This window comes from Cnephaeus nilssonii (genome assembly GCF_951640355.1).
Source record: "Cnephaeus nilssonii genome assembly, chromosome: 13".
Taxonomy (NCBI): Eukaryota; Metazoa; Chordata; class Mammalia; order Chiroptera; family Vespertilionidae; genus Cnephaeus; species Cnephaeus nilssonii.
The window spans coordinates 2,868,401-2,893,154 of NC_137084.1; the positions used below are offsets into that span (position 1 = coordinate 2,868,401).

At 68.5% G+C, this 24,754-nt stretch overlaps 2 protein-coding genes across 9 annotated transcripts in view; both read left to right on the forward strand.

The window, feature by feature from the left end:
* Positions 1–17,305, forward strand: part of DAGLA (diacylglycerol lipase alpha) — a 62,353-nt gene extending 45,048 nt beyond the window's left edge. For 2 of the 4 annotated variants that reach the window (XM_079788787.1, XM_079788788.1), the window contains 14 exons: positions 1,733–1,867; positions 2,424–2,501; positions 3,719–3,843; positions 5,532–5,685; positions 6,088–6,171; positions 6,282–6,359; positions 6,743–6,862; positions 7,167–7,309; positions 8,342–8,410; positions 8,811–8,883; positions 10,042–10,238; positions 11,837–11,966; positions 12,449–12,636; positions 14,132–17,305. In XM_079788787.1, coding sequence (XP_079644913.1) covers positions 1,733–1,867; positions 2,424–2,501; positions 3,719–3,843; positions 5,532–5,685; positions 6,088–6,171; positions 6,282–6,359; positions 6,743–6,862; positions 7,167–7,309; positions 8,342–8,410; positions 8,811–8,883; positions 10,042–10,238; positions 11,837–11,966; positions 12,449–12,636; positions 14,132–15,068 — 2,511 coding nt within the window. In that variant the 3' untranslated portion in view covers positions 15,069–17,305. The remainder of the gene's footprint in view (positions 1–1,732; positions 1,868–2,423; positions 2,502–3,718; positions 3,844–5,531; positions 5,686–6,087; positions 6,172–6,281; positions 6,360–6,742; positions 6,863–7,166; positions 7,310–8,341; positions 8,411–8,810; positions 8,884–10,041; positions 10,239–11,836; positions 11,967–12,448; positions 12,637–14,131) is intronic. The other 2 variants (XM_079788790.1, XM_079788789.1) reach the window with 2 other exon arrangements.
* A 5,055-nt stretch (positions 17,306–22,360) lies between these two features.
* MYRF (myelin regulatory factor) overlaps positions 22,361–24,754 on the forward strand; it is a 31,786-nt gene continuing 29,392 nt past the window's right edge. For all 5 annotated transcript variants that reach the window (XM_079787489.1, XM_079787485.1, XM_079787487.1 and 2 more), the window contains exon 1: positions 22,361–22,539. In XM_079787489.1, coding sequence (XP_079643615.1) covers positions 22,494–22,539 — 46 coding nt within the window. In that variant the 5' untranslated portion in view covers positions 22,361–22,493. The remainder of the gene's footprint in view (positions 22,540–24,754) is intronic.

The following is a 24,754-nucleotide window of genomic DNA, read 5'->3' on the forward strand; positions in this document are numbered from 1 at the left end:
GCCCGAGACAGGAGAGCAGCGGGGTGGCCGGCCGCAGGCCCCTCGCAAGGCCCTGCCGCGGGAGCCGGGAGTGCTCAGCGCGGTCCGGGCGCGCAATCAGCCTTCGCGCCCGGCGCTCGAGGAGCAACCCGAGGGCAGACCTGCCAGGGGCAGGGGCTGCGGAGGGTGGGGGGGGCCGGGCCGGCGGTAGGTGGTCCTGAGGCCGAGCTCCTGGCTCTGGGGGGGCCCTTAGCGATCATCTATTTCCACCCCTCGATTTGCAGGTCGGGAGGTGGGGGGCTTGCTCAGCGTCCCACAGCTAGTTAGAGGCCGAGCCCGAGGTCAGGGGGCCCCTCTCCCCGAGCAGAAGCAGGTGCTCCACGGGAGCCCCAGAAGCCGTGACAGGCTCCTTCCCACCTGCAGTCCCTGGGGAGCTGCCGAGTGAGGGGTGACGTGTAAGGAAGCCCCCCCCCTACCCCCCGAGGATCCCTGATGGGTGGGGAGCACCCCCACGGGCCTAGGGGGTCGGAGGGTCTCGGCCCAGCGCCTCGGGGTGCAACCTGCCAGGGCCCGCGAGGGGCCCACGTGGGGTCAGGGCTGGTGCTGGAGGCTGAGGAGAAGGCAGGACATGGCAGGGCCCGGGTCAGCTCCAGGGCGGGGCGTGCTGCGTTGTTTAAAAACTTGAATTGGCCGGGCTGGTGTGGCTCAGTGGGTGAGCATCAACCTGTGAGCCAGGAGGTCACGGTTCGATTCCTGGTCAGGGCACATGCCCGGCTTGTGGGCTCCATCCCCAGTGTGGGGTGTGCAGGAGGCAGCCGATCCATGCTGCTCTCTCATCGTTAACGCTTCTATCTCTCTTTCTCCCTCTCCCTTCCTCTCTGGAATCAATACAAATATACTTTTTTGAAAAGTAACAATTAAAAAAATAAAAACTTGAGCTGGATGCCAGCGTTTAAAGCGGGGGGGGGGGGGGGGGCGCGTTGATGGAAACGTCTGTCGTGTGGGTCTGCAGCGGTGGCCCCGCAGGGCGCTCGCTGGCGCTGCGTCGTAGCTGGAGCCCCATTGGGCCCCAGGCGGCGTTTGAGTTTGCAGTCCTTGACTTCTCTTTTCTCACAAGTGCCAGACACTCAGGGTGAAACCCCACGAGAAAGAACCGGTTCCCACCACAGCCGCTCACAGGTTAGGGACGAGGTTCCGGACTCCAGCTCAGTGAGGCAGGAGGAGCCACGGGCCGTCCCGTCCCGGGTCCCAGGACAGGGCGTGCAGGGGAGCCAGGGGCCCTGGCCCGGCGTCACGCCCTTCTCCAGGGGGACGGGGGTGGGGTGGGGGCTAAGCCTGCAGCCCTGGGCAGAAGCTGGGAGCAACTCACAGAGGAAGCAGGCGGGAGCTTAGTGTGGCTTCTCTGCTGGAGAGGAAGCCGGAGGAGGAAGCAGTGGGCCGCGCAGGCCGGGGTGTGGGGACAGAGCAGGGGGTGCTCGGCGGCACCTGTGCGGGCTAGGCGTGAGTGCCTCGGAGCCGGGACAGGAGGGCCGGGCGTGGAGATGCAGAGGCTTAGTCTGCGGGGCCAGGGCAAGGCCCCGAGGCTCCCATCAGAGGGCCACAGGGGTCGGGGGTCGGGCCCAGCTGGCACCTCGAGGTGCCAGGGCGAACTGCGCAGGCCGGCCCAGCAGACACCCAGGCCCGGGGATTCACTCCCGTCCCCTGTCCTCTCTCCTGCTGCCCCGCTCCCGCCCCGCCTCCCCGGCCCTCGTAGGATGCCTACTCGGAAATCGCCTACCTCTTTGCGGAGTTTTTCCGGGACCTGGACATTGTGCCCTCGGACATCATTGCTGGCCTGGTCCTGCTGCGGCAGCGACAGCGGGCCAAACGCAACGCCGTGCTGGACGAGGTGAGCGCCCAGCCCTCCTCCCGGCGGCCGCCCAGGCCTCTCCCTGCCGCCCCTGCTGCTGCCCACCACCCCCCCCCCCCCCGGGGCCCTGGAGGTCACCCTCTGGGACTCCCCCGCCTCCTTCCCCGACTCCTGCCTGCAGCCTCCGCTCACAACTCTGCTTGAGCCATCTCTCTCCGCTGGGCCATGTGGCCTGCTTCCCAGGCCGGCTGCCATAGGGACCCCTGACCCTGGGGGCTAATGAATGGCACAGCGCTGGCCTCAGCCTCTCATCCCCCCCACCCCCCACCCCAACACACCAGCCCCAGCGAGGGTCTCTAGCATCTCCTGCATCCCCCACCCCCACCCCGTGCCCAGGAAGAGGTGGGGATGATGCCTTGAGTGGGAGGGAAGCAGCTGGAGACAGGACAAGACCTGGGCTTTAGGAACCGGCCGGGCCACGGGAGAGGTAGAACCACGCACCCCGTGGCTCGGGCTCTCGGACCCTTGGGAAGCAGGCGGCGTGCGGAGCGGGCGCACGGGGCCCAGGAGCCACCTTCGCACGCCTGCCTTTCAGGCCAACAATGACATCCTGGCCTTCCTGTCGGGGATGCCCGTGACCAGAAACACCAAGTACCTCGACCTCAAGAACTCGGTGAGTCAGAACCACCCCACCCCACGCTGTCCGCGCCCCCCTCTCCCTCTGCTGGAGCGACCCAGGGCAGGCCGCCTGCTCCAGCCTGATCCCCTGAGCCCCCAGAGGGCCCCTCCCCTCGGCCTCGCCCCCGTCCCCGTCCCCCGGAACCTCCTCCACGCTGCTTCTGCTGAGTCTACTCGCCCACGCGCGGGACGCCCGGCCCTTCACAGAGGGAGCGGCTACTCTTGTCGCTGTCATTGCTGTCGTCGTAAAAGGCAGCTGGCCCGACCGGCACGGTTCAGGGGTTGAGCGTCCACCTGTGAACCAGGAGGTCACGGTTCGATTCCCAGTCAGGGCACAGGCCCGGGTTGCGGGCTCGATCCCCAGCGGGGGGCGTGCAGGAGGCAGCCGGTCCATGATTCTCTCTCATCACGGATGTTTCTATCTCCCTTCCTCCCTGAAATCAACAAAAATATAAACCTCTCCCAGCGCCTCTGGTGGAAAGCCAGTCAGTGATTGTGGTACAGGGAACAGACGTCCCTGCCATCAGCCGGCTCTGCCCCCCCCCCACAAGCCGGCCAACTGGCTGTGCGCCAGCCCCCGGTGCCGTGACCTTAAGCAAGTCCCTGACCCCTGCGCCTGCTCCCCTGGGCACACCTTCTGCCTGGAGCTCTGGTGGCAGGGAAGTGAGCCGTCTGAGGCCGGGCCTCAGCACACAGGGGTGCCGTCTGCCCAGAGAGGTACCAGTCTGCCCGGAGAGATGCCAATCTCCCCGCCTGCCCCTTTTAAGCCAGTGACTCAGTGCATCAAGTTAGAGAGTCGGCCCGTGTCTGGTCACCCAGCATCCAGTATCCAGGGCTGGCCCCGCTGCTCAAGGCCTGGACACCCCCAGCGGAGGGCGGGCCCGGGGCCTCTCAGGGTTAAACTTCCCTTCCCAGGGCCTGGCTGCCGAGGGGGGGATGGCCACTCCCCTCCCCCCCTCTTCCCTCACTGGGAAACGGGGCACGGAAATCGGCCGGTGCCCCGAGTGCTTTTCTGTCCCCAAAACGTTCGTTCTGAGGCCGGAGCAACAGGACAGGTCCCGGGAGGGCGCGCGCCCTGGTTGCACGGAGATAATTAGGGAAATGCAATTATCATCTGGAGGAGCGGTCCCTCCCCCAGGGCGAGGGCGGGGGGGGGGGGCAGCTGCGGGGTGAAGGTCAGGAGGTGACCGGCCGCCGCCCCCTCTCTTGCAGCAGGAGATGCTGCGCTACAAGGAGGTCTGCTACTACATGCTGTTCGCGCTGGCCGCCTACGGCTGGCCCATGTACCTGATGCGCAAGCCCGCCTGCGGCCTCTGCCAGCTGGCCAGGTCCTGCTCGTGAGTGCCGCCCCGGCCCGGCCCGCGCGTGGGGAGGGCTGGACTGTGAAGCTGGGCCCTGGCCTGCCCCCCGCCCCCCGCCCCAAGGCTGCGCTGCTTCTCCTCGGCGCCCTCTCTGGGCCTGGACCCCCCTAGCTCTGCATTAGCCCCGGGGCCAGGGGGCAGGGGGAAGCACGTGGCTGTGGGGTCCCACAGTTCCAGGTGTGAATCCAGGCTGTGGCCTGGCACGGGGCGGGGGGGGGGGGGGGGGGGGACTCTCAGGGTGCACTGAGGGGTCGCCCGTGGCTCCGAGACTGGGCTGCACCCGGGTTTTCTCGGCAAGGCCTCCCCGCCGTGGGTGAAGACAAACGTCCTTACTAACAGCATCAGCTTTCGGCTTCTGCACAAACCCGCAGCTGTCATCGCAGGCAGCTGGCAGGCGCCGTCACGTGCTCGCCCGGCTCTCGCTCATCTGCTGGGTGCTGGCGCCCTCTGGTGGCCTGAGGAGCCGCTGCACCCCGCTGGGTGCCTAGCTCCACTGCTCACACCCTTCACTGGGGGGAGCCTAAGGTGCTCCCCGGCCCGGTTTGGGTGCCGGAGACAGCGCTGACGCTGACGCTGAGCAGAGCCTGGTCGCCTGCGGGGAGGCCAGACCATGCGCAGCCGGGAAGCAGCGCCCGTAGGAGCAGAGGAGTGGGGACCGGGCGTGGGAGCCTGCGGGGCGGCTGTGCTAGGGGAGGGGCCAGGGTGGACCGCACCCTAAATGACATGGCAGCCGAGGCCCAAAGGCAGCCAGGCGTCTAGCCACACAGGGTCAGGAGAGTGTCTCAGGCGGAGTGGGACGTGGGTGTGGGGACACTGAGGCAGGAGCATGGTCCACACGGCGGAGGGAGGCCGGGAGGCTGTGTGCCGATCGGGAGTGCAGGCAGTGCCCAGAGAGCCAGGGCCAGGTCGGGCAGCGCCCCGGCCGCCGGAAGGGCCGGCGCTTACACTGGGCAAGAAGGGCAGCACCGTCTGGCTCGGGGTGGAGTGACCCACGCCTGGTCTGACTTATATCGGAAAGGGTCGCTCTGGCCGCCGAGTTGAGAAGGTGGGGGCTGAGGGAGACCCGGCAGGCCAGGGGGACACCCCGAGGCAGAGGTCAGGGTGGCGGGAGCAGGCGCAGGGGCGGAGGCGAGGGAGAGCGGGCAGAGCCGAGGCGGATCTGCAGGTGGAGCGAGCCGCTGTGCTGACGCTGGACATGGGCTGTGAGGTGGGGAGGGGACCCCGGGCCCCCGGCATGGGGCTGAGGGAGAACAGCAGGGTTGGGGGACAGCAGGGAGCCCTCGGGGCCTGGGACCGGGAGAGGCTGAGACCCCGTGGGCGGGGGATGGGAGCACCTGGGCGTTCGTGGGCACAGGTGGCACTGAGGCCTGAGGCTGGGCAAGGCCGGGGGAGGGGAGGCCAGCCTGACCCTGGGCCTCGGCGAGGGGACGGCCGAGGAGGCTGCGGGGGGGGGGGGGAGATAGTCCCGGAGAGAGGCCCTCGGGGAGGGAGGAACCGTGGGTCACAGGTCAGCGGCTGCCAGTGAGGCCAGGGCACAGCCTGGGACTGTCCCAGGAGCTTTGCAAGGAGCCTGGGGGGGCGGGGCCATGAGAGCGGGGTCCCGAGGGGGTGACGGAGGAGACCGCTCCGTCGGGGTCCCCGCTCTGAGCCCCTGGCACCCCCAGGTGCTGCCTGTGCCCCTCCCGGCCCCGGTTTGCGCCCGGCGTCACCATCGAGGAAGACAACTGCTGCGGCTGCAACGCCATCGCCATCCGGCGGCACTTCCTGGACGAGAACCTGACGGCCGTGGACATCGTCTACACCTCCTGCCACGACGCGGTGAGGGCCGCGGGCTGGGCCGGGCAGCAGCCTCCCCTAGCTGGGCAGCACAGAGGTGGGCCTTCGCCCCACGCCCCCTCTGGGGCTAGGGAGTGGACCCCAACCCCACACCCAGGGTTGGGGCTCCCCAGCCTCAGCCTTTGGGAGAAGGAATCCGGGAGGAAGCAGCGAGGCCCGGGGGAGGGCAGCCGCCTCTCTGGACGCCGCCGGCAGGGGGCAGCGTGGGCTGTGACCTGGGCCGGGCGGGAGCTACCAGGACGGCTGGGGGCGGGTTTGGGGGGCGGCTGGGGGGCCAGTGGCTGGTGGAGAGACTCCCTGGCCGGGAAGGCGTGTGCTCAGGGCACCGGCTGAGTCTGGCCCCAGCCTGGGGCCGCTCAGGCTCACGAGCCTCCCTCCTCCCAGGTGTACGAAACCCCCTTCTACGTGGCGGTGGACCATGACAAGAAGAAGGTGGTGATCAGTATTCGGGGAACCCTGTCCCCCAAGGTATGCTGCCTGCGGCTCCCTGCCCACCACTGGGGACCCCTCCCAGCCCCCGAGGGATGCCGCTTCCCTCTTCCTGTCCTCAGCCGCCCCTGCCTGTCCCCTCTCCCCAGGACGCCCTGACGGACCTGACGGGTGATGCCGAGCGCCTGCCCGTGGAGGGCCACCGCGGCACCTGGCTGGGACACAAGGTGCCGCCTGGCGGGCCCGGGCCCCCGGCTTTCTCCCCTGCCAGCACGGGGACCTGTCCTGTTGCCGGGGTGGGGTCCTCCCTGCTGGCTGGGCTCACTGGTAGAGATTGGTCGGAGAGGTGGGGCTCACTGGCCGGGACCCCACAGTCCTGCCGGGCCTGGATCCTGACCCAGAAGAGCCTGAGGAGGCGGCTGGGAAGAGATCCCACTGGTTTCTATAGACACACAACCCTCTGAGCCTCCGTTTTCCCGTCTGTGAAATGGGAACAATGTCATAAAGTGCCCACCAGCCCAACAGCCAGGTGGTTATGGGCAGGACAGGGTCGCGAGCTGCTGGTCGCTGTGGTTTTGCTGGTCGCTGAGGGGCCTCCCTCTCTCCCAAGCCCTCCCCCCAGCACCGACCTCTGTCCCTCCTCGCCCAGGGCATGGTCCTCTCGGCTGAGTACATCAAGAAGAAGCTGGAGCAGGAGATGGTGCTGTCCCAGGCCTTCGGGAGGGACCTGGTGAGGCTGGGGCGCCGGGGTGGGGGCAGGGGCCCAGACGCTTCCAACAGAGAGCGGCCACCTTACCCCAAGGCCGTTCCCAGTGCAGATGCGATGGGGGGGGGGGGGTCTCCCGGAGAATCGGGAAGGGGGGCTTCTGAGCAAGGTCCTGAAGGAGTGAGGGTGAGCACCGTCTCCCCAGACCCTGCTCTGTGGGCCCAGCTCGGCTCTTCCTGCCCCAGCGGCCGCCGCGCAGGCACCATCCCGGGCCCCTGACAGCGAGCGCGCCACGCGGGGCAGGCTCTCAGCTTCTCTCGGTCGCCAGGGCCGCGGAACCAAACACTACGGCCTGATTGTGGTGGGCCACTCCCTGGGCGCGGGCACCGCCGCCATCCTCTCCTTCCTCCTGCGCCCCCAGTACCCCACCCTCAAGTGCTTCGCCTACTCGCCGCCCGGGGGCCTGCTGAGGTGAGCCGCGCCCCGGGTTCTCGGGCTGGGCTGATGGGCCGTCGCTTCTGGTCACTGGGGGCCTGGTAAGCGGCGGGGGGCTCTGTCCAATGCCAGGGGCACCCCAGATCTGCCTCGGGCAACGCCCTGCTGGCAGGAAGGGCAGGGCAGGAGCAGACAGCACAGCCTGGACCCTGTGCACTCCCCCGGGCCCTGAGTCTAGAAACTACCCCCCCCCCCAGTGCTGGGGCAGGGCCCGCCCCACCTGAGCCCCCCCCACCTGAGCCCCCCACCTGAGCCCCCGCCCCACCTGAGCCCCCACCCCACCTGAGCCCCCCCACCTGAGCCCCCCCACCTGAGCCCCCCCCCACCTGAGCCCCCCCACCTGAGCCCCCGCCCCACCTGAGCCCCCGCCCCACCTGAGCCCCCACCCCACCTGAGCCCCCCCACCTGAGCCCCCCCACCTGAGCCCCCGCCCCACCTCAGCCCCCCCACCTGAGCCCCCCCACCTGAGCCCCCCCCCACCTGAGCCCCCGCCCCACCTGAGCCCCTGCCCCACCTGAGCCCCCGCCCCACCTGAGCCCCACCCCACCTGAGCCCCCTTCACCTGAGCCCCCCCACCTGAGCCCCACCCCACCTGAGCCCCCCCACCTGAGCCCCCGCCCCACCTGAGCCCCCCCCACCTGAGCCCCCAACCCACCTGAGCCCCCCACCTGAGCCCCCGCCCCACCTGAGCCCCCCCACCTGAGCCCCCCACCTGAGCCCCCGCCCCACCTGAGCCCCCCCCACCTGAGCCCCCGCCACCTGAGCCCCCCCCACCTGAGCCCCCGCCACCTGAGCCCCCCCGACCTGAGCCCCCCCACCTGAGCCCCCCCCACCTGAGCCCCCGCCCCACCTGAGCCCCCCCACCTGAGCCCCCCCCACCTGAGCCCCCGCCACCTGAGCCCCCCCACCTGAGCCCCCCCCACCTGAGCCCCCGCCCCACCTGAGCCCCCCCCACCTGAGCCCCCCCCACCTGAGCCCCCCCACCTGAGCCCCCTGCTTCCCTTGCAGCGAGGACGCCATGGAGTACTCCAAGGAATTCGTGACGGCCGTGGTTCTGGGCAAAGACCTTGTCCCCAGGCGAGTCACTCCTCCTCCCCCTCAGCCTGGGCTGTGCCTCCCTCCTCCGGCCTCACCTGGGCTCCAGGGCTCCCTCCCTCAGATGCCTGTCTCCCCGAGGGACAGGGGGCACCAGAGTCCCTCCCGTGCCCCCAGGTGTCCCAGCCTGGAAGGCCCACCTGCCTGGCCTCCCTTCCCTGGCCTGGCCCTCCGCCCACCCTGCGACCCTCACAGCCTGGCCTTCCTGTTCCGGGCTGGGCACATGCCACCCCCGCCGCCCCCGCTGCCCCCCCTGCCCCTCCCCTGTGCCTCCCCTGCCCCTCCCCTGTGCCTCCCCCTGCCCCTCCCCTGTGCCTCCCCCTGCCCCTCCCCTGTGCCTCCCCCGCCTCTGGCCAGGCTGACGCTGGCTCGTTCCTCGCAGGATCGGCCTGTCCCAGCTGGAGGGTTTCCGCAGACAGCTCCTGGACGTCCTGCAGCGGAGCACCAAGCCCAAAGTGAGCCCCCCCCCCGCCCCGCCCCCCGCCCCGCCGGGCACCTGGCTCCGGGCACCTGGTCCGCCACGTGTGCCCCGCCTGTGCCTCCGCCCAGAGCACCGCGGCCCCAGCCGTGCGGGACCCTCAGGTCATCAGAGCTCCCCCTGCCTGCCCTGGTACACACGGGGAAACTGAGGCCCTGAGCGGGCGAGGGACTTGCTTTTGCTCACACCAAAAGTTGTCACTGAGGCAGGGTCCAGCCGCGGGGCCTGGGTCCCGGCTCCCGGCTCCTGCCCGCAGAGCTGCCTACCGGCAGAGTCAGGAGAAGCCGCCCCGCCCGGGGCTGCGTGTGGGGCGGGAAGGCCTCTTCCAAAGCTGCCCGTGCTCCCCGACTCCGGCAGGCGGGCACCCCTCCCCAGGGTCGGGTGCAGCTTGCTCCGAGGGAGGTGACCCGCCCCTCCTCATCCCTCCTCAGGTCTCGGGGGACCCCGGGCCTCTTGCTGTGCCGGCTGGCCAGGCAGGGCGGGAGTGCTGGGGCCGCGCCCCGAGGTGGGCAGGGGCGGCCTGGACCAGCGGGTCCTCTGTGCCCCCAGCCCGCGGCCCATTTGCCGTCGCAGCCCAGGTTGCACTCTTCCCACCTCGGTGCCCCTTGCCCTGGGGCAGGCAGGACCGGGGCCAGGTGCCAGGTGCCAGGTGGGCCAGTGAAGTCTGTGACCGTGCCTGCCTGCCTGGGGAGCTTGTGGGGCTGGGTGGGGGCTGTCCCTGTTAGACCCCGTCCTGGGCACTGGTCGGCCCGGAGTCGGGCTGAGAGCCAGCCCGAGGCAGCCAGGCCCGGCAGGTGCGCTGGCCTGGACTTAGGGACCCTGGGCAAGTCCCGCCCCCTCGCTGGGCCTGTTCCCCGCCCGCTCGATCAGGGTGGCTGGTCCTCCGGGAACTCTCCACCCCGGATCCTTTACAATTCCTGTGCCTGCCCCCGATGGCTCTGTGGCCCTCACGGCTGCCCACTGGGAGGTGGCGCCCAGGCCCTCGGCAGGAGGTGCCAGCTCAGACCCTGCCTCCTCAGGTGGGCCCTGCCCTCCCCTCCGCCCACCTGTCACCGGAGCCCTCCCGCTGAGCTCCTCCGTCCCCGCCCACCCCGCCGTCGCTGCTCAGCGTCCCGCCCCCCTCCCGCCTGCACAGTGGCGAATCATCGTGGGAGCCACTAAGTGCATCCCCAAGTCGGAGCTGCCCGAGGAGGCGGAGGTGACCACCACGGCCAACGCGCGGCTCTGGACCCACCCCAGCGACCTGACCATCGCCCTGTCGGCCAGCACCCCCCTCTACCCGCCTGGCCGCATCATCCACGTGGTGCACAACCACCCCGCGGAGCAGTGCTGGTAGGTGGCGCCCAGGCCCTCAGCGGGAGGCGGCGGTGGCCAGGGCCGGGGCCGTGTCCTCCAGGGGAAGGGGCTGTGGAGGCCGGGAGGCAGGTGGCCCAGGGCACCCACAGCGGGGATGCCCCAGCCTCGGCTCCTGGAAGAGAACAAAGGCCGGGCCAGAGCAGGACTCCAGGCTCCTCTCGTGTCCCCGGGGCAACCCCCCCCCCCTTTTGGCCCATTTAAAGAGGATGCCATGGAGGGTCACCCTGCGGCCCTGCCAGCTCACACTTCAGTGGTCCCGTGCATCACCCCTGGGACTAGGTGGCGGACAGCTGTGGGACTAGGTGGCGGACAGCTGTGGGATTACGTGGCGGACAGCTGTGGGACTAGGTGGCGGACAGCTGTGGGACTAAGAGGCGGACAGCTGTGGGACTAGGAGGCGGACAGCTGTGCGACTAGGAGGCGGACAGCTGTGGGACTAGGTGGCGGACAGCTGTGGGACTAGGTGGCGGACAGCTGTGGGATTACGTGGCGGACAGCTGTGGGACTAGGAGGCGGACAGCTGTGGGACTAGGAGGCGGACAGCTGTGGGACTAGGTGGCGGACAGCTGTGGGACTAGGTGGCGGACAGCTGTGGGATTACGTGGCGGACAGCTGTGGGACTAGGTGGCGGACAGCTGTGGGACTAGGAGGCGGACAGCTGTGGGATTACGTGGCGGACAGCTGTGGGACTAGGAGGCGGACAGCTGTGGGACTACGTGGCGGACAGCTGTGGGACTAGGTGGCGGACAGCTGTGGGACTAGGTGGCGGACAGCTGTGGGACTAGGAGGCGGACAGCTGTGGGATTACGTGGCGGACAGCTGTGGGACTAGGAGGCGGACAGCTGTGGAACTAGGTGGCGGACAGCTGTGGGATTATGTGGCGGACAGCTGTGGGACTAGGTGGCGGACAGCTGTGGGACTAGGAGGCGGACAGCTGTGGGACTAGGTGGCGGACAGCTGTGGGACTAGGAGGCGGACAGCTGTGGGACTAGGAGGCGGACAGCTGTGGGACTAGGTGGCGGACAGCTGTGGGACTAGGAGGCGGACAGCTGTGGGACTAGGAGGCGGACAGCTGTGGGACTAGGTGGCGGACAGCTGTGGGATTACGTGGCGGACAGCTGTGGGACTAGGTGGCGGACAGCTGTGCGCAGGGGCGGGCGGAGGAGAGAGAAAGGGATGGGCAAGCACTCACTCCTCCCCTGCTCGGACAGGGGCTGGGCCCGGGGTCCTCCAGCCCAGGTTGTGGGTGGGTCCTGCCGGGTGGGGAGCAGGATGGCCCAGCCACAGCATGTAGGAGGCTGCGTAGGGCCGGGCTGAGGCTCACGGTCAGCTTCTCCGGGCCTCTGTTGGGGGTCCATGTTCCTAGCCAGGCTGGGAGTGGGGTGGGGGTGGGGTGGGGCCGAGACAAGAGCTTGGAGCAGGAACGCAGCCCTGCTGGCCAGGCGGGCCTGAGGCCTCCGGGTCCACCCGCCCCTGCTAAGCCAGGGCAGAGAGCAGAGCCAGGGCGGGGGGTCAAGGCCCGGCTGCCGCCCGCCCCCCCCCCCCCTCAGCTTCTCCCTGGCCCGTGCCCCCAGCTGCTGCGAGCAAGAGGAGCCCACGTATTTCGCCATCTGGGGCGACAACAAGGCCTTCAACGAAGTGATCATCTCCCCGGCCATGCTGCACGAGCACCTCCCCTACGTGGTCATGGAGGGGCTCAACAAGGTGAGGCCGGGCAGGACCCCCGCAAGCTGGATCTGCGGCCCCCGGCTGCAGGCGAGGGTGTGGGTGCTCAGAGGAGTTAGCTGCACCCCCAGCAGGGCTGTGGGGGGCCGAGAGCCGGCTCATGTCCTGGCCTCTGGAACCTGCTCTGTCACGTGGCCGCGTGGCCCGTGGTGAGGAGCTGAAGAGACGCCCGGGACCTGTCCCTCAGGCAGCTGAGGCCTGGAGGCCCCCGGCACTGACCGATGCACAGCCACGCAGGGCAGGCTCAGCGCCTCCCGGCACAGCGGCCGGCCACAGGGAAGGCACGCTCAGTCCTGGGTGAGGCACGGCCGCAGGGCCAGTCCAGGCCTTCCTGGAGCGGGTGGACCTGCGGGGGAGAGTGGGGCCCGCTGGCCTCACGCAGCCCTGAGAGGCCTGGCCTGCTGCCACCCCGCATGTGACCGTCACCTGCCCACCACCACCAGCGTCCCGTCCTGTCGCAGGTGCTGGAGAACTACAACAAGGGGAAGACGGCCTTGCTCTCTGCTGCCAAGGTCATGGTGAGCCCCACCGAGGTGGACCTCACTCCCGAGCTCATCTTCCAGCAGCAGCCGCTGCCCACTGGGCCACCCGTGCCCGCCGGCCTCGCCCTGGAGCTGCCCCCCGCAGACCACCGGAACAGCAGCGCCAGGTGACCCTCCACCCAGCCCTGGCCCGGGGGGGTGCAGGGCCCGGAGTGTGCTCCCAGGGCCCGGGGGGTGTGCAGGGCCCGGAGTGTGCTCCCAGGGCACGTGTGCTCACAGGGCACGTGTGCTCCCAGGGCCCGGGGGGTGGGCAGGGCCCAGAGTGTGCTCTCAGGGCACGTGTGCTCTCAGGGCCCGAAGTGTGCTCACAGGGCCCAGAGTGTGCTCACAGGGCACGTGTGCTCTCAGGCCCAGAGTGTGCTCCCAGGTCACGTGTGCTCTCAGGCCCGGAGTGTGCTCCCAGGGCACGTGTGCTCTCAGGGCACGTGTGCTTTGAAAGCATGTGTCCTTACATATGTGTCCCGTGCACAGACCGAGCCCGCACGCTCACACCTCTGCACACACATGCTGGAAGGGGCGAATTTGTCCCCTCTGCTCCGGTCTCTCTGCCTCGCTGCCACTGCCCCCCAGCCTGCCATCTTGAAGCCCACACGGGCTAGTGGGCATCTAGGATACACGGCCCCCTGGTCACAAGCACATAGGTTCACTCAGACCCATTTAGACCCAGACAGATGGACACCACCCGCTCACACGCACTCACCCATGTGTGGCTAAGTACTTGTACTGCAGCTCACACGGGCAGCTCTCAGCGCACACAGCTCCACGCAGACACAGTCCCGTGTAGGACCCGCACCAAGACAGAGGCCGACACGCACACACGAGGACACACTGGGACAGGCAGCCCTGCTTGGGGATGACAGACTGCGCCTGTGCCCAGACCCAGTCACACAGACACGCGTGGCGGGTGACAGGTGGGCAGCTAGTGCATACACTGTACATACACGCAGAGCGTGCACTCATGCTCCCAGACGCCCCCCCCCCTCAGTTACACTCTTTGGGGGGGTCCTCCTGCCTCTCTGGGACCTTTCTGCCCAGGGAGGGCCCCGATCTGGCCAAGAGGCTGATAGAAGGGTGATCAGCTGATCCCGGCCCATGGGGTCCCGGGCATCTCTTCCCGCCTTCCCCGCATTTCCTGAGGCAGCGCGTGCCCAGAGGAGGGAGCGGGTGCATTCTCCCGGCTGTGACTGCTGCACCCTCTCCCCCACCTTCACTCACTCCCTGCAGCCTGTGTAGCCCAGAGGCTCCAGGGCCCGCCCAGCAGAGGGCGAAGCAGGAGGCACTCCAGTGTGAGGGGGAGGGGATAGAGCTCCGGGCGGGGCACAGAGGGCCCCCCATCGGTGCAGTGACAGAGCACCCGTTCCCCCAGGGCCTCCGGCCAGCAGGGCGCCCGCCCTGGCTCAACCCAGCATCGGCCCTTTTTCTGTCGGGTTCTCGTGAGTTTTTGTTGTTCTTTTTAAAGGGTCCCCGCCCCTAACAGTTCAACAGCGGCGAAATGAACTTCCCCTCTACCCCTCCGGAGGCTCCCTCCAGCCAGGGAGCTGGGGGTCGGTCTCTGCGCCCCCCTGAGTCTCGCCCCTCCCTGCCCTGCCCTGCCCTCTGCAGAAGCAAGTCCCAGTCGGAGATGAGCCTGGAGGGCTTCTCGGAGGGGCGGCTGCTGTCCCCAGTGGCTGCAGCCGCGGCCGCGCGCCAGGACCCCGTGGAGCTGCTGCTGCTGTCCACGCAGGAGCGGCTGGCGGCCGAGCTGCAGGCGCGGCGGGCGCCGCTGGCCACCATGGAGAGCCTGTCGGACACGGAGTCCCTGTACAGCTTCGACTCGCGCCGCTCCTCCGGCTTCCGCAGCATCCGCGGCTCGCCCAGCCTGCACGCCGTGCTGGAGCGCGACGAGGGCCACCTCTTCTACATCGACCCCGCCATCCCCGAGGAGAACCCGTCCCTGAGCTCCCGCACCGAGCTGCTGGCCGCCGACTCCCTGTCCAAGCACTCCCAGGACACCCAGCCCCTGGAGGCCGCCCCGGGCAGCGGGGGCGCCACCCCCGAGCGGCCCCCCAGCGCGGCGGCCCACGAGCGGGAGGAAGAGGGGGGCGGCGGGGGGGCGCCCCGCGGAGAGCTGGCGCTGCACAACGGGCGCCTGGGGGACTCGCCCAGCCCGCAGGTGCTGGAGTTCGCCGAGTTCATCGACAGCCTCTTCAACCTGGACAGCAAGAGCAGCTCCTTCCAGGACCTGTACTGCATGGTGGTGCCCGAGAGCCCCACCAGCGACTACGCCGAGGGCCCCAAGTCCCCCAGCCAGCAGGAGATCCTGCTCCGGGCCCAGTTCGAGCCCAACCTGGTGCCCAAGCCCCCGCGGCGCTTCGCGGGCTCCGCCGACCCCTCCTCGGGCATCTCGCTGTCGCCCTCCTTCCCGCTCAGCTCCTCGGGGGAGCTCATGGACCTGACGCCCACCAGCCTCAGCAGCCTGGACAAGATCCGGACTCCCACCCTGCCCGGCCGCGGGGCCGGCCCCGCCCAGCAGGAGGACCTGGCCATCTCGGCACGCTAGCCCCCCACCCCACCCCCCAGCGCCTGCGCCTGCGCCAGAGCCGGCGGCCCCTCGGGCTCCGGGCGGCTGCCCCCAGGCCCGGGCAGCTTGGAGGAGAGGCCCAGGGGCCAGGGTAGCCTCAGGCCTGGGGCACTGCTGCTGAGCTGGGGGTCCATGTCCCTACCTCAGCCTAGGACCCCCGGAGCCAAGGCAGCTGGCACCTGGGCCCTCCAGACAGGGGAGGGGTGAGGAGTGGGGAAGAGCCTGTGGCCCCCTGGCACCCCGACTCCAGGACAGGCAGTGCCGCTGACGCCCGTCACTGCCCCCCGCTGCTCTCCCAGGGCCAGGAGGAAGAGCGGCCCTCCCCCACATGTCCTCACCTGTGGGCCAGGCTGGCACCGGTCCTGGCCACCCCCCAGACCTGGTGCCTGCTGGCCAGCCCCTGGGCGACCCCCAGGGGGCCTGCAGTGCTGTGTATGTTTACAGAAGCTGCTGGGCGGGGCTGCGGGCGTGTCCTGGGCTTGCAAGCCCCACCTCCTCAATCATGTGTTCAGTAGCCCCGCTGGGCAGGGCAGGCGCCTGGAGGGCCTGGAGGAGGTGGGGTCAGGACCGCCCTTTCTCTCCTCGGTGTCCCCCACGCTGACCCCTCTGTGGATGGGTCCTGGGCACCCAGACCCGCCCGCCTGCTCCTTACCTCCCAGCTCGTCTCTACCCCTGGGGTCCTGGTCCCTCGAAGGATGGAGGGCACCGCGGGGACCACCCCTGGCTGCTGAGTTATGCCCTGGGGGGAAGGGGCACACCCGACCCCTCTTCCTTTTAGGGTCCCCGTGGAGCCCTCCACCTCCCCTCCCCCCGTGCCTCGGCAGCCCAGGCCCTGAAACCAGACACCTTCCCCTCCCCTCGCCCCTCCTCGCTGGCCTGCGCCCTCGCCTGGGCACTCTTCCTTCCAGTCGCCGTGTCCTGTTGACAGAAAGTGGGACCAAGGGTGGGTTACGGTGGCACCGGCTCACTCGGGGGTCAGGGCTCTGGGGCTGGCCTGGCTTAGCCTGGGGCCTCCTCAGCCCCCCTGAGCGCTTCCTCCTCTTTGGTTGAGCACGCAGGGGAGGTGAGAGCAGGCCTTCTCCCAGAGGCCGAGTGGGGGGCTGTGCAGGCTCGCGTGGGGCACGGGGGTGCATGTGCATGGGTGCGTGCCGTTCCTGAGGGAGGGGCCGCTGGGGTGCCCACCCGCCTGCCTGCCACCCCTCCCCCACCTGCCAAGAAAGCAGCCCGTGACCACGACGTGGCCGGGATGCAGGGAGCTCGGTTTGGGACCTCACCTGTTCTCCTGGGCTCACCTGCCGCTCTGACCCCGGATTTGGAAAACATGTGCCAAGGCGCTGACATCCACTGTGCCTTCATCTCCTCGGAGGCATAACCCTCCCCCGCCTCTAACCGCACCCATGGCCTCCCGTCAGCTTGGCTCCCCATCCCATGATCCCTGGTACCTTCGGCCGGTGCCTTGACCCTGACCCCACTCACAGCTGGGCCTGGCCCAGACCCTGCCCTGGGACCCTGTCCACCCTGACCGAGGGGCACAGAGACCTGGAGGGAGCTGGGCCTCCCTCCCTCTGCGACTCCCACCCCTCACCAGGCTCCCCGCCCCGCCCCTGCTGCATAGCCTGGGCCCAGCACAGAAGCAAGACGAATCAGTGGCCCTTGGAGTGTGAAAACAGACCAATCAGAAGTCAGAGTAACATTCCCACGAGCACCCTGGCCAATCGCAGGGAGCCTTTCGGTCTGGCCTTTCCATGCCTCCTCCGCCGAGGTGGGCCCGAGACCTCTGAGGGGCGCGGCGCCCACCCGTGCCCAGGACTGAGCCATCAGGGACAGACGCCCCACCCCAAGGCTGCAGCCACACAGGGTTACAGGCTTGGGGCCGGGGCAGACTCGGACTCAGCCCTGGATGCTCCGGGGCCAGCCCACCCCTCCCCTGCCCCCACCTGACGGGTGGCCTGCCGCGTGTCTCTGCCCTCCTCCCACATCACACTTGGGGGGTCTGAGCCACCCCCCTCAGCCCAGCTCGGCTCAGCTTGACCCCCACTCTGTTCCCCAGACCCGCAGCACAAGCTCCCCCGGCCATGCGCTGGCCTGTCCTCCGGGGGCCTGGGTGCCCGGTGACCCCCATATGCAATCGATAGCGAGCAGCCGGGCCCTCCTCCCCAACACGCACTCCACGTGCCATTCGCCCGTGACTTTTTTGTACCTAATGTATGAAAGATCCAAACTAATACTGCTGTACAAAGGAAAGACAAATTAATATAGCCTATTCTATAAATATATCTGTATATAACGGTTTCTGTACATTGTATAGACTGTGTATAAACTGGATGTAGAAGCACGCTGGCTGCTCGAGTGACCTCTCTTCCCAGCGGGTGGGGCGGGGGCTTGAGGCTGAGGTCAGCGGCGGGGGGCGGGGAGGGGGGCATCTGGCCCTCGCTGCTGCCGCCATAGCCCTGATCCGGGAGCGCACTGAGCGGCTGAGAGACCAGAGGGCGCTGGAGCCCTGCTGAGGGAGGGCCTGCCCTGTGAGATGGGTGCCAGCGGGATCGATTGTCTGACCCCTGGGAAGAGGGGGCTTCTTAGCCCCTTTTTCTCCCCTAAAGGGTCTGGGGCTCAAAGAGGGTAAGTAAGCTGCTCAGGGCCAGGCTGGTCTGACAGTGCCACCCCCTCCCCCCAATGCTGAGAGCTAGGGCAAGGGAGGGGGACTCCGCTACCCCCCCCCCATCCGGGTACGCAGGGGTCACGGAAGTCTTTTCTGATGGCTGCCCTGGGAGCATGCAGAATACCTGGCCAGGCTCGGGGACCCGACCCCTGACCCCTCCTGGCTGCGGGACATAGGACCTGGGGAGCAGCTGCAGGACCCGGAGGGGAGGCACCTTGGCCTCCTGCCGGCCCCATGTCCCGCCCTGCCCTCTCCACACACCAGGTGGCGCTGTTCCTCCAGTCAGTCCCACCCCCAGGGAGAGTTTGGCCCAGGCACTGACCCAGCCAAGCTGTGACCCAACCTTGACCTTCTCCTTTTCCTTACACTGTGCAACCTCCTACCCCTGACCCTTGAGTCCAGAGTGACCCTACTTGGTGAGGGGGGCAGGGGGGTGGGCGCAGAGGGATAGAACAGTGCCTGTGTCCCTCAGGCCTCTGAGCACAAGAGGAAACTAAGGCTAGATGAGGGCAAAGACCTGCTCAAGGTCACTCAGGTGGTCGGGTCAGACTTAGAACCTGAACCCAGACCTCCCGGCCTAGGACTCTGGCCTCCACCCTCCCCTAATGGTTTTCAGAGGCTCTGCCCACCCTACAGTCTCATTTGGTTTGCAGATTCGCCTATTCAATTAGTGGGGCAGAAGTGGAAGCCACTGGGGCCGGAGAGGCTCTGTGACTTGCCCGCGGTCACACAGCGGAGTGTGGAGGAGGGAGGGTCTCATGAGGGGCAATTCTGGGAGAGGCCAGAGGAGTGGCACGCTGCCTCCCCGTGCCCATTCTGGAAGCTCGGAGGGTCCCGCCTGCGAGGGAGGTGAGTGAGAGCTTAAGGGCCCCCAGACCTCTCACCCTAGTCAAGGGGGGCAGCGCCCCGGGCCTCGCTGACTGTGTGGGCTCCCCCTCGCCACCCTTTGGGCTTCCTCTGTCCAATGGGTGGATGCCGGGGCTGGAGGGCCTAGGAGGCCAGGAGGCCTGTGGGAGGGAGGCCTGGCCAGTGGACTGAGCCCCACCCTCTCCTGGGCTGGCCTCCAGCTGGTTACTCATTAACCCTTGGGTCCCCGCCTCCCTTTCCCAGGCCTGCCTTCTGTCCGCTGCCTCCTCCTGGCCCTACTGCCTCGGAGGCCAGCGCTGGGTGCTGGGCCGGACCTGGAATCGTCGAAAATCCCATTTATCGATCACTTCCCTGGTGCTCGGCCCGCGCTGTGAGGCGGGAATGCCGGGCTGGTTCACGGAGGCGGCTTCTCAGGACCCGGAGGCAGGCCTTGGAGAACGGCGAGCCAGCCACCAGGGACGGCGCGTCGGCCGCGCCTCGCTGCGGTCTTGGTCCCCCACTCGTCGTGGCCGGGTGGGGCGAGGGTGCGATTGGGACTCCTCTCCACGGATGGGCCCCTCCTCCATGCAAGGATGCAAGGCTCCCTGGGGTTCCCTCAGGAGCCCCAGCCACTGGCCTTGCCCCCTCCCCCGCCCCCCGCCCTGCCCCAGCTGGGTGAGTTGGGAGATGGTAGGTGTAACTCTTGGCTGAGCCCTCAAATCGGGGTCATTCCAGCCACCCCTTTTCCCAAGCCCAGAGCTGGAAATCCCTGCGGACCGCTGCTCAGTGGCCTCGTGGAGTCGGGGAAGATGGCAGGGCCTGAACCCCTGGCCAGGCCGGCACCCACGAGATTCACGGGAGGCTCCATCCTGCCCCGTCCAACCTCAGGGCCACCGGAGACAATGACCCAGCCTCGGGAGGCGGGTGCTGGGAATGAAACACACGCATCTCCCCGTCCCCCACCCTTGATGACCAAGACAGGGGCAAGGCTCCGTCAGGGCCATGTTGGCACCCCGTGGGAGAGGACAGAAAGCCCTGTGGGTGGGGCGGCTTATAAAGGGGCTGGCTTTCCCGTGGGTCCGGGCAACTCCTAAAATAAGTTCATTTCAAAAAATTGCACTGCGTAGGTGGTGTCTGCTTCACCGAAGGCAAGCCTGCCCAGTGGGGGAGAGGCAGAGCCGGTGAGGGAGAGGCAGAGCCGGTGGGGGAGAGCCGGTGGGGGAGAGCCGGTGGGGGAGAGGCAGAGCCGGTGGGGGAGAGGCAGGCGGAGAGGAACAATTGTCTTCAGGGAGGCTGCAGAGGGAGAGAGACCTCTGGGGTGTATCGGCTGCCAAAGAATAGGCGCCTCAGTGTGGCCTCCCCCCCTCAGCCTGCCCTGCGGGGGGAGCACACACACAGCTGGGGCCTCCAGCAAAACCCCGTTCTATACATGTACGGGCAGCAGCCTGCGCCCCCGGGACAAAACCTCATTGTGAGGCACCCTCCGCCTGGGCCCCCCTCCCCCAGCCCCAGAACTGTCATGGCATTGACCCTCCTCGGTGGCCACCACGGGCCGGCTGACGGGGCCACATCTGGGGCTCAGGCACCGGCCGCCCCTCCCCCCCGGCTGGTCACTGAGGCAGGGGCGGGGGTGGGCGGTCAGCCTGGGTGGGAGCAGCTTCCAGACTCTACCTCAGCCCCTCCGGACAGCCCAGCTCGTCCCCACTCTCCTGCTCTGGGGGCCACTGGCTGGCAGAGCCGAGAGCTCGAGGCCGGCTCGGCTGGTATCCTGACCTGCCCCAGGCCCTCCCCGCCTCTGGGCCGCCGTTTCCGTTTGGGGTGGGACAGCGTGGGGTGGGACAGCGTGGAGTGGAACAGCGTGGGGTGGGACAGCGTGGGGTGGGACAGCGTGGGGTGGGACAGCGTGGGGTGGGACGGGGCTTTCTGCTCTGACTTGCAGAGCCTGGAGAGGCTGCGCGTGGAGGCCCTCCCCGCCCCCCCCCCCCCCACAGGGACATGAGTCGCTGGCTCTGAGAGTCTGGAGGCTTTCCAGGCCTCGGGGGTCTAGGATTTCAAAGTTTGGAAATGCCGTTGTCCAGCCGGGCAGGAATGGGTGGCTCAGTGGTTGAGCGTCGACCTGTGAACCAGGTCACAGTTTGAGTCCTGCTCAGGGCAGGTGCCCGGGTTGCGGCGGGCTCGGTCCCCAGGGTGGGGCGTGCAGGAGGCAGCCGATCAGTGATTCTCTCGCATCACTGATGTGTCTATCTCTCGCCCTCTCCCTTCCTCTCTGAAATCAATTTTTAAAAATATTTTTTAAAAGAAAATGTCGTTGTCCATTCATTCAACACTTACCTATAGAGCACCTACTGTGTGCCAGGTGTGTGCTCGGTGCTGAAGCTACAGCAACGATCAAGCCAGAACAAGCTCGCAGCCTCGAGCCTGTTCTAGAGCAAGAGCAAACCCAACTAAAACTCTCTCGGCGAGAGAGAAAGGCCGCGCTGAGGGCAGCGGCTGGAGGTTAGGGTGTCAGAGGGGTGATGTGGGAGCTGAGACCTGACTGCCGAGAAAGAGCCGGCCGTGTGGGGACAAGCATGATGGGAGCTGGAACAGCACGTGCCCAGCCCCGGGGCCGGTGTGAGTGCTGGCGAGGAGGCCGTGGTGGCTGCGACTTCGTGAGCCCTGGAGAGAAAAGTGGGAGCCGAGGTCAGTGGTCCGGACAGGGGCAGACCCGACGAGGCTTTGGGAACCGGGGCAAGAGGTTTAGATGTTGCTTTGAGGGCAAAGGGAAACCACGGGTTTTGGCAAAGGGGTGACATGATCTGATTTGCGTTTTTTTAAAAGTGATTTGGGAGGATTGCGGGGATCAGCGAGGAGGAGGGGGGGGGGCTGTGCAGTAGGGCAGGAGAGATGAGGAGGCGCCCAAAGGTGCAGGGAAGGGGTGAGAGAGGCGGGTTTACCCAGGACTCCCCGGGCGGGAAGCCCTCCGGCCTCATCCTACCACACAGGGCAGCCGTGACCGAGGGCAGCGTCCGGGGTCGCAGGGTCTGGCTCTGAACGCTGGCGGCGACCTCATTACCTTGAAACGCCTGGACCTGTGCTGTCCAACACCGTAGCCACACACGCCTCCTGAAACCTGACCCGGTTACAACGACATCAAACAGCCACTCAAATAGCCACATCTCACTGCCCAGCGGCCACACGTGGCTAGTGGCCACCGGACCGGCCAGCACCGGGGACAGTCCATCATCACAGGACACTGTGCCCACAGCGCTCGCGCGCAGGGGACTCGCTGGCCTGAGCCTCAGTTTCCCCCTCTGACACCGGCTGCCTGGGGAGCGCTCAGCGCGGGCCGGCCTCACACCTGGTCACCAAACGCAGGTGTGGTCATCGCTGCGGGGCTGGGGTAACGAGAGGAAATGGAGGGTGTCTGCGGGGTTTGGTTCTGAAAACCTGATTCAGAATCCTGCGATCCCCGCACCCTCTCCCCCCCCCTCCTCACCCCTCCCCGTCCGAGGGGAGGACGAGGACTGCGGGACAGGGAGTGGCCGCTGACACAGCCCCAGCCGCGGGACCCCGGCCCAGCCCGCACGCCCTTCCATTCCCCCACGAGGCCAGGGCGCCCGCACCCCGCACCCCGCACCCCGACCCGGGAAGGACCCCTAGCCCGCCGCCGGGGAGCCGCGCGTCCCGCCCCGGGGGCTGCGGCGCGGGCCGGCCGGCAGGGGGCGCAGAGCGCGGCGGGCGGGGCGCGCGGGGCGGGCGGGGGCCGGGCCAGGGCCGCGCGGGCCGGGGGACGAGCGGGCAGCGGCCGGCGGGACGGCAGCGGGAGCCGAGCCGGGACAGTCGCGCGGCCGCGCCGGCGATGCCGCGCCCCCGGGCCGGGCTGTAGCGGGGCCGGCGGAGCGCGCGGGCGGGCGGCCATGGAGGTGGTGGACGAGACGGAGGCGCTGCAGCGCTTCTTCGAAGGTGAGGGCGCTCCACCTCGCGCTGGGAACCCCCTCTCACCTCCCCGGGGACGGGGACCCCGACTTGCCTTCACCTCTGGGGACCCCCGGACGCCTCCTCTAGGCTGGGGCCCCCCTGCGGGCTGGCGCAGCCTCCGGAGGTCACTGCCCACCTCCACTGAGCTGGGCTCCCGGCCCCCGGCCCCCCAACACACAACTTCTCTGGAGTTGTGTCCCCGTCCATGCTCGGTCCTCCTTCATGCGTGCCGGGACCTGCAGCACCCCAGCCCCTCAATTCGGATACCTCCAACCCAGAGTCTGGGGACCCCCTACTGTGCTTCTCTGGAGCCTCACCCAGGCCAGGACCCCCAGGACACTTGCTGGAATCTTCCATGTCTCAGGCTGGCACCCCAGCCCCTAGCGTCCCGCCCAGAGGCTGGGACCACCGCCTAGAGACGTGCCGACTGGTGTGCCTTCCAGCTTGCCCCCCGCACCACCACCCACACGGCCCTGGGTTCAAGCCCGGTGCCCAGACCCCAGACCTTCCCACTAACTCCCTTGAGACTGGGACCCCCTTCAAGACCGCCACCCCCTTCTGCAAGGATGCCCCCTCCCCCAAGGCGGCAGCTCCCCTTAGCAGCTGCCCCTCCGCTACTGGGGGGGGGGACCCCTTCCCCAGCATCCTCAGCGGGCTGGGCCCCCACCCCCACCCCCACCCCGGAACGCTCTCCTTGAGCTGGGACCCCCTTGAGTGGGTGTCCCTACTGCCAGCCCCTTCCACGCAGAGACCCTCCCAAAGCTGTGACCTGCATCCTGCCAGCCCCCCCCCCCCACAGGCTCCTCAGGACTCTGTTGCCCCCCCCTTGTCCCCGCAGCTTTGCCTGCTCTGACCCCACCCCCTCACCTTGACCCTGTCAGGACCCTCCAGGGCTGGGGTCTCCACACACCTTACAATACTTCCTCCCCCCCCCCCCCCCGCAACCCCGCGCGCGCGCACACACACACACACACACAATGGTGTTGGAGGTCTCATGCATCTGACCGCTCCCCTCTCCGTTTCCAGGGTAGCCGGCCCCTCCTCCAGGGCTCTGCCCCTCGGGGGTGCTGGATTCAAGAGGGATGGGGCCGAGGGGGGCGGGGGCCGAGGTGCAGGCTGGCATGTCCCAGCCTACCCTGCGGCTCAGACCCTCACGGAGCACCTGGCCAGACCCTCTCCACCAACTTGGGGAGCCCGGCCTCTGCCCTACCCTCTCCCCAGTCCCTGAGCCTACACCCTGCTCCTCGGCGCATTCAGAACCCAGAACTCAGTGATCCAGAAACTTCCATCGGTGTGAACCTGCCCCTGGGAGGCAGGGGTGACCCAGGGCCATGGGCCTGGAATCAGGACCCCAGTTTCAAGCCCAGTGCCCAGATCCCAGGTCCCCTGAGGGAGAAAAGACGGCCCTTCTCTGCCTCCGTTTCTCCCTCTGGTGACTTGGGGGCAGCAGCCTCTGCCCCCTCCTGCTTGCTGAGCAGGCCAGGCATGGGCACCCCCAGGCCTCAGGCCTCCCCTGCTGGGATGCTGGGCGCTCCGGCACTCCTGGACCCCACCACGTCCCGTGTCACTAGGTTAGACGGAGGGGTTGGGCCACTGAGAGTCCTGTGCGGCCCCCCATCAGCCCCAGGGGTTCTCGTTCTCCCCAGACACTGTTCACCCTTTAGGAGCCTTCGGGGGGCTTTAAGGGGGGTGGGGGTTCCTGGGGAGTCAGGAAGAGGAGACTACTCCTGGCTTGGAAGGTACTCTTTTGGGGGCGCCCTGAGCCTGCTAGTGCCCACGGGCCAAGCCCCCTTGCTCCCTGCAGATATCCCCAAGCCGCTGGGCCCTGGCAGAGGGATGGCCTGGCTGGCCTGGCTCCCTGGCTCCTGAGCCAAACTTTCCCTCCTGGCTTTGGGTGGGGGGTGGGGGCGGGGGCTGACGCCACAGCTCAGCCATGCGGCTGCCTGGCGGGAGGCTGTGCTGCTCCCTCCGGAGAGATAAGAGGAGACTCAAGAATGTCTGTGGGGAGCAGGGTGGTGTGGCTGCCCGTGGGGAGGGCCGAGGGAGCGGGAGGGAGAGGGTTCCCAGAGGCCGAGACGGGGAAGGTGGGGTGGGCGCTGAGGGCAGGGGTCTCCGGGGCCACGCGGGAGGGGACGGCCCGGCAGGGGCTCGGGTGGGCAGTGGTGTGTGGACCCAGCGTGGGTGTGAGGGAGCTCCAGGG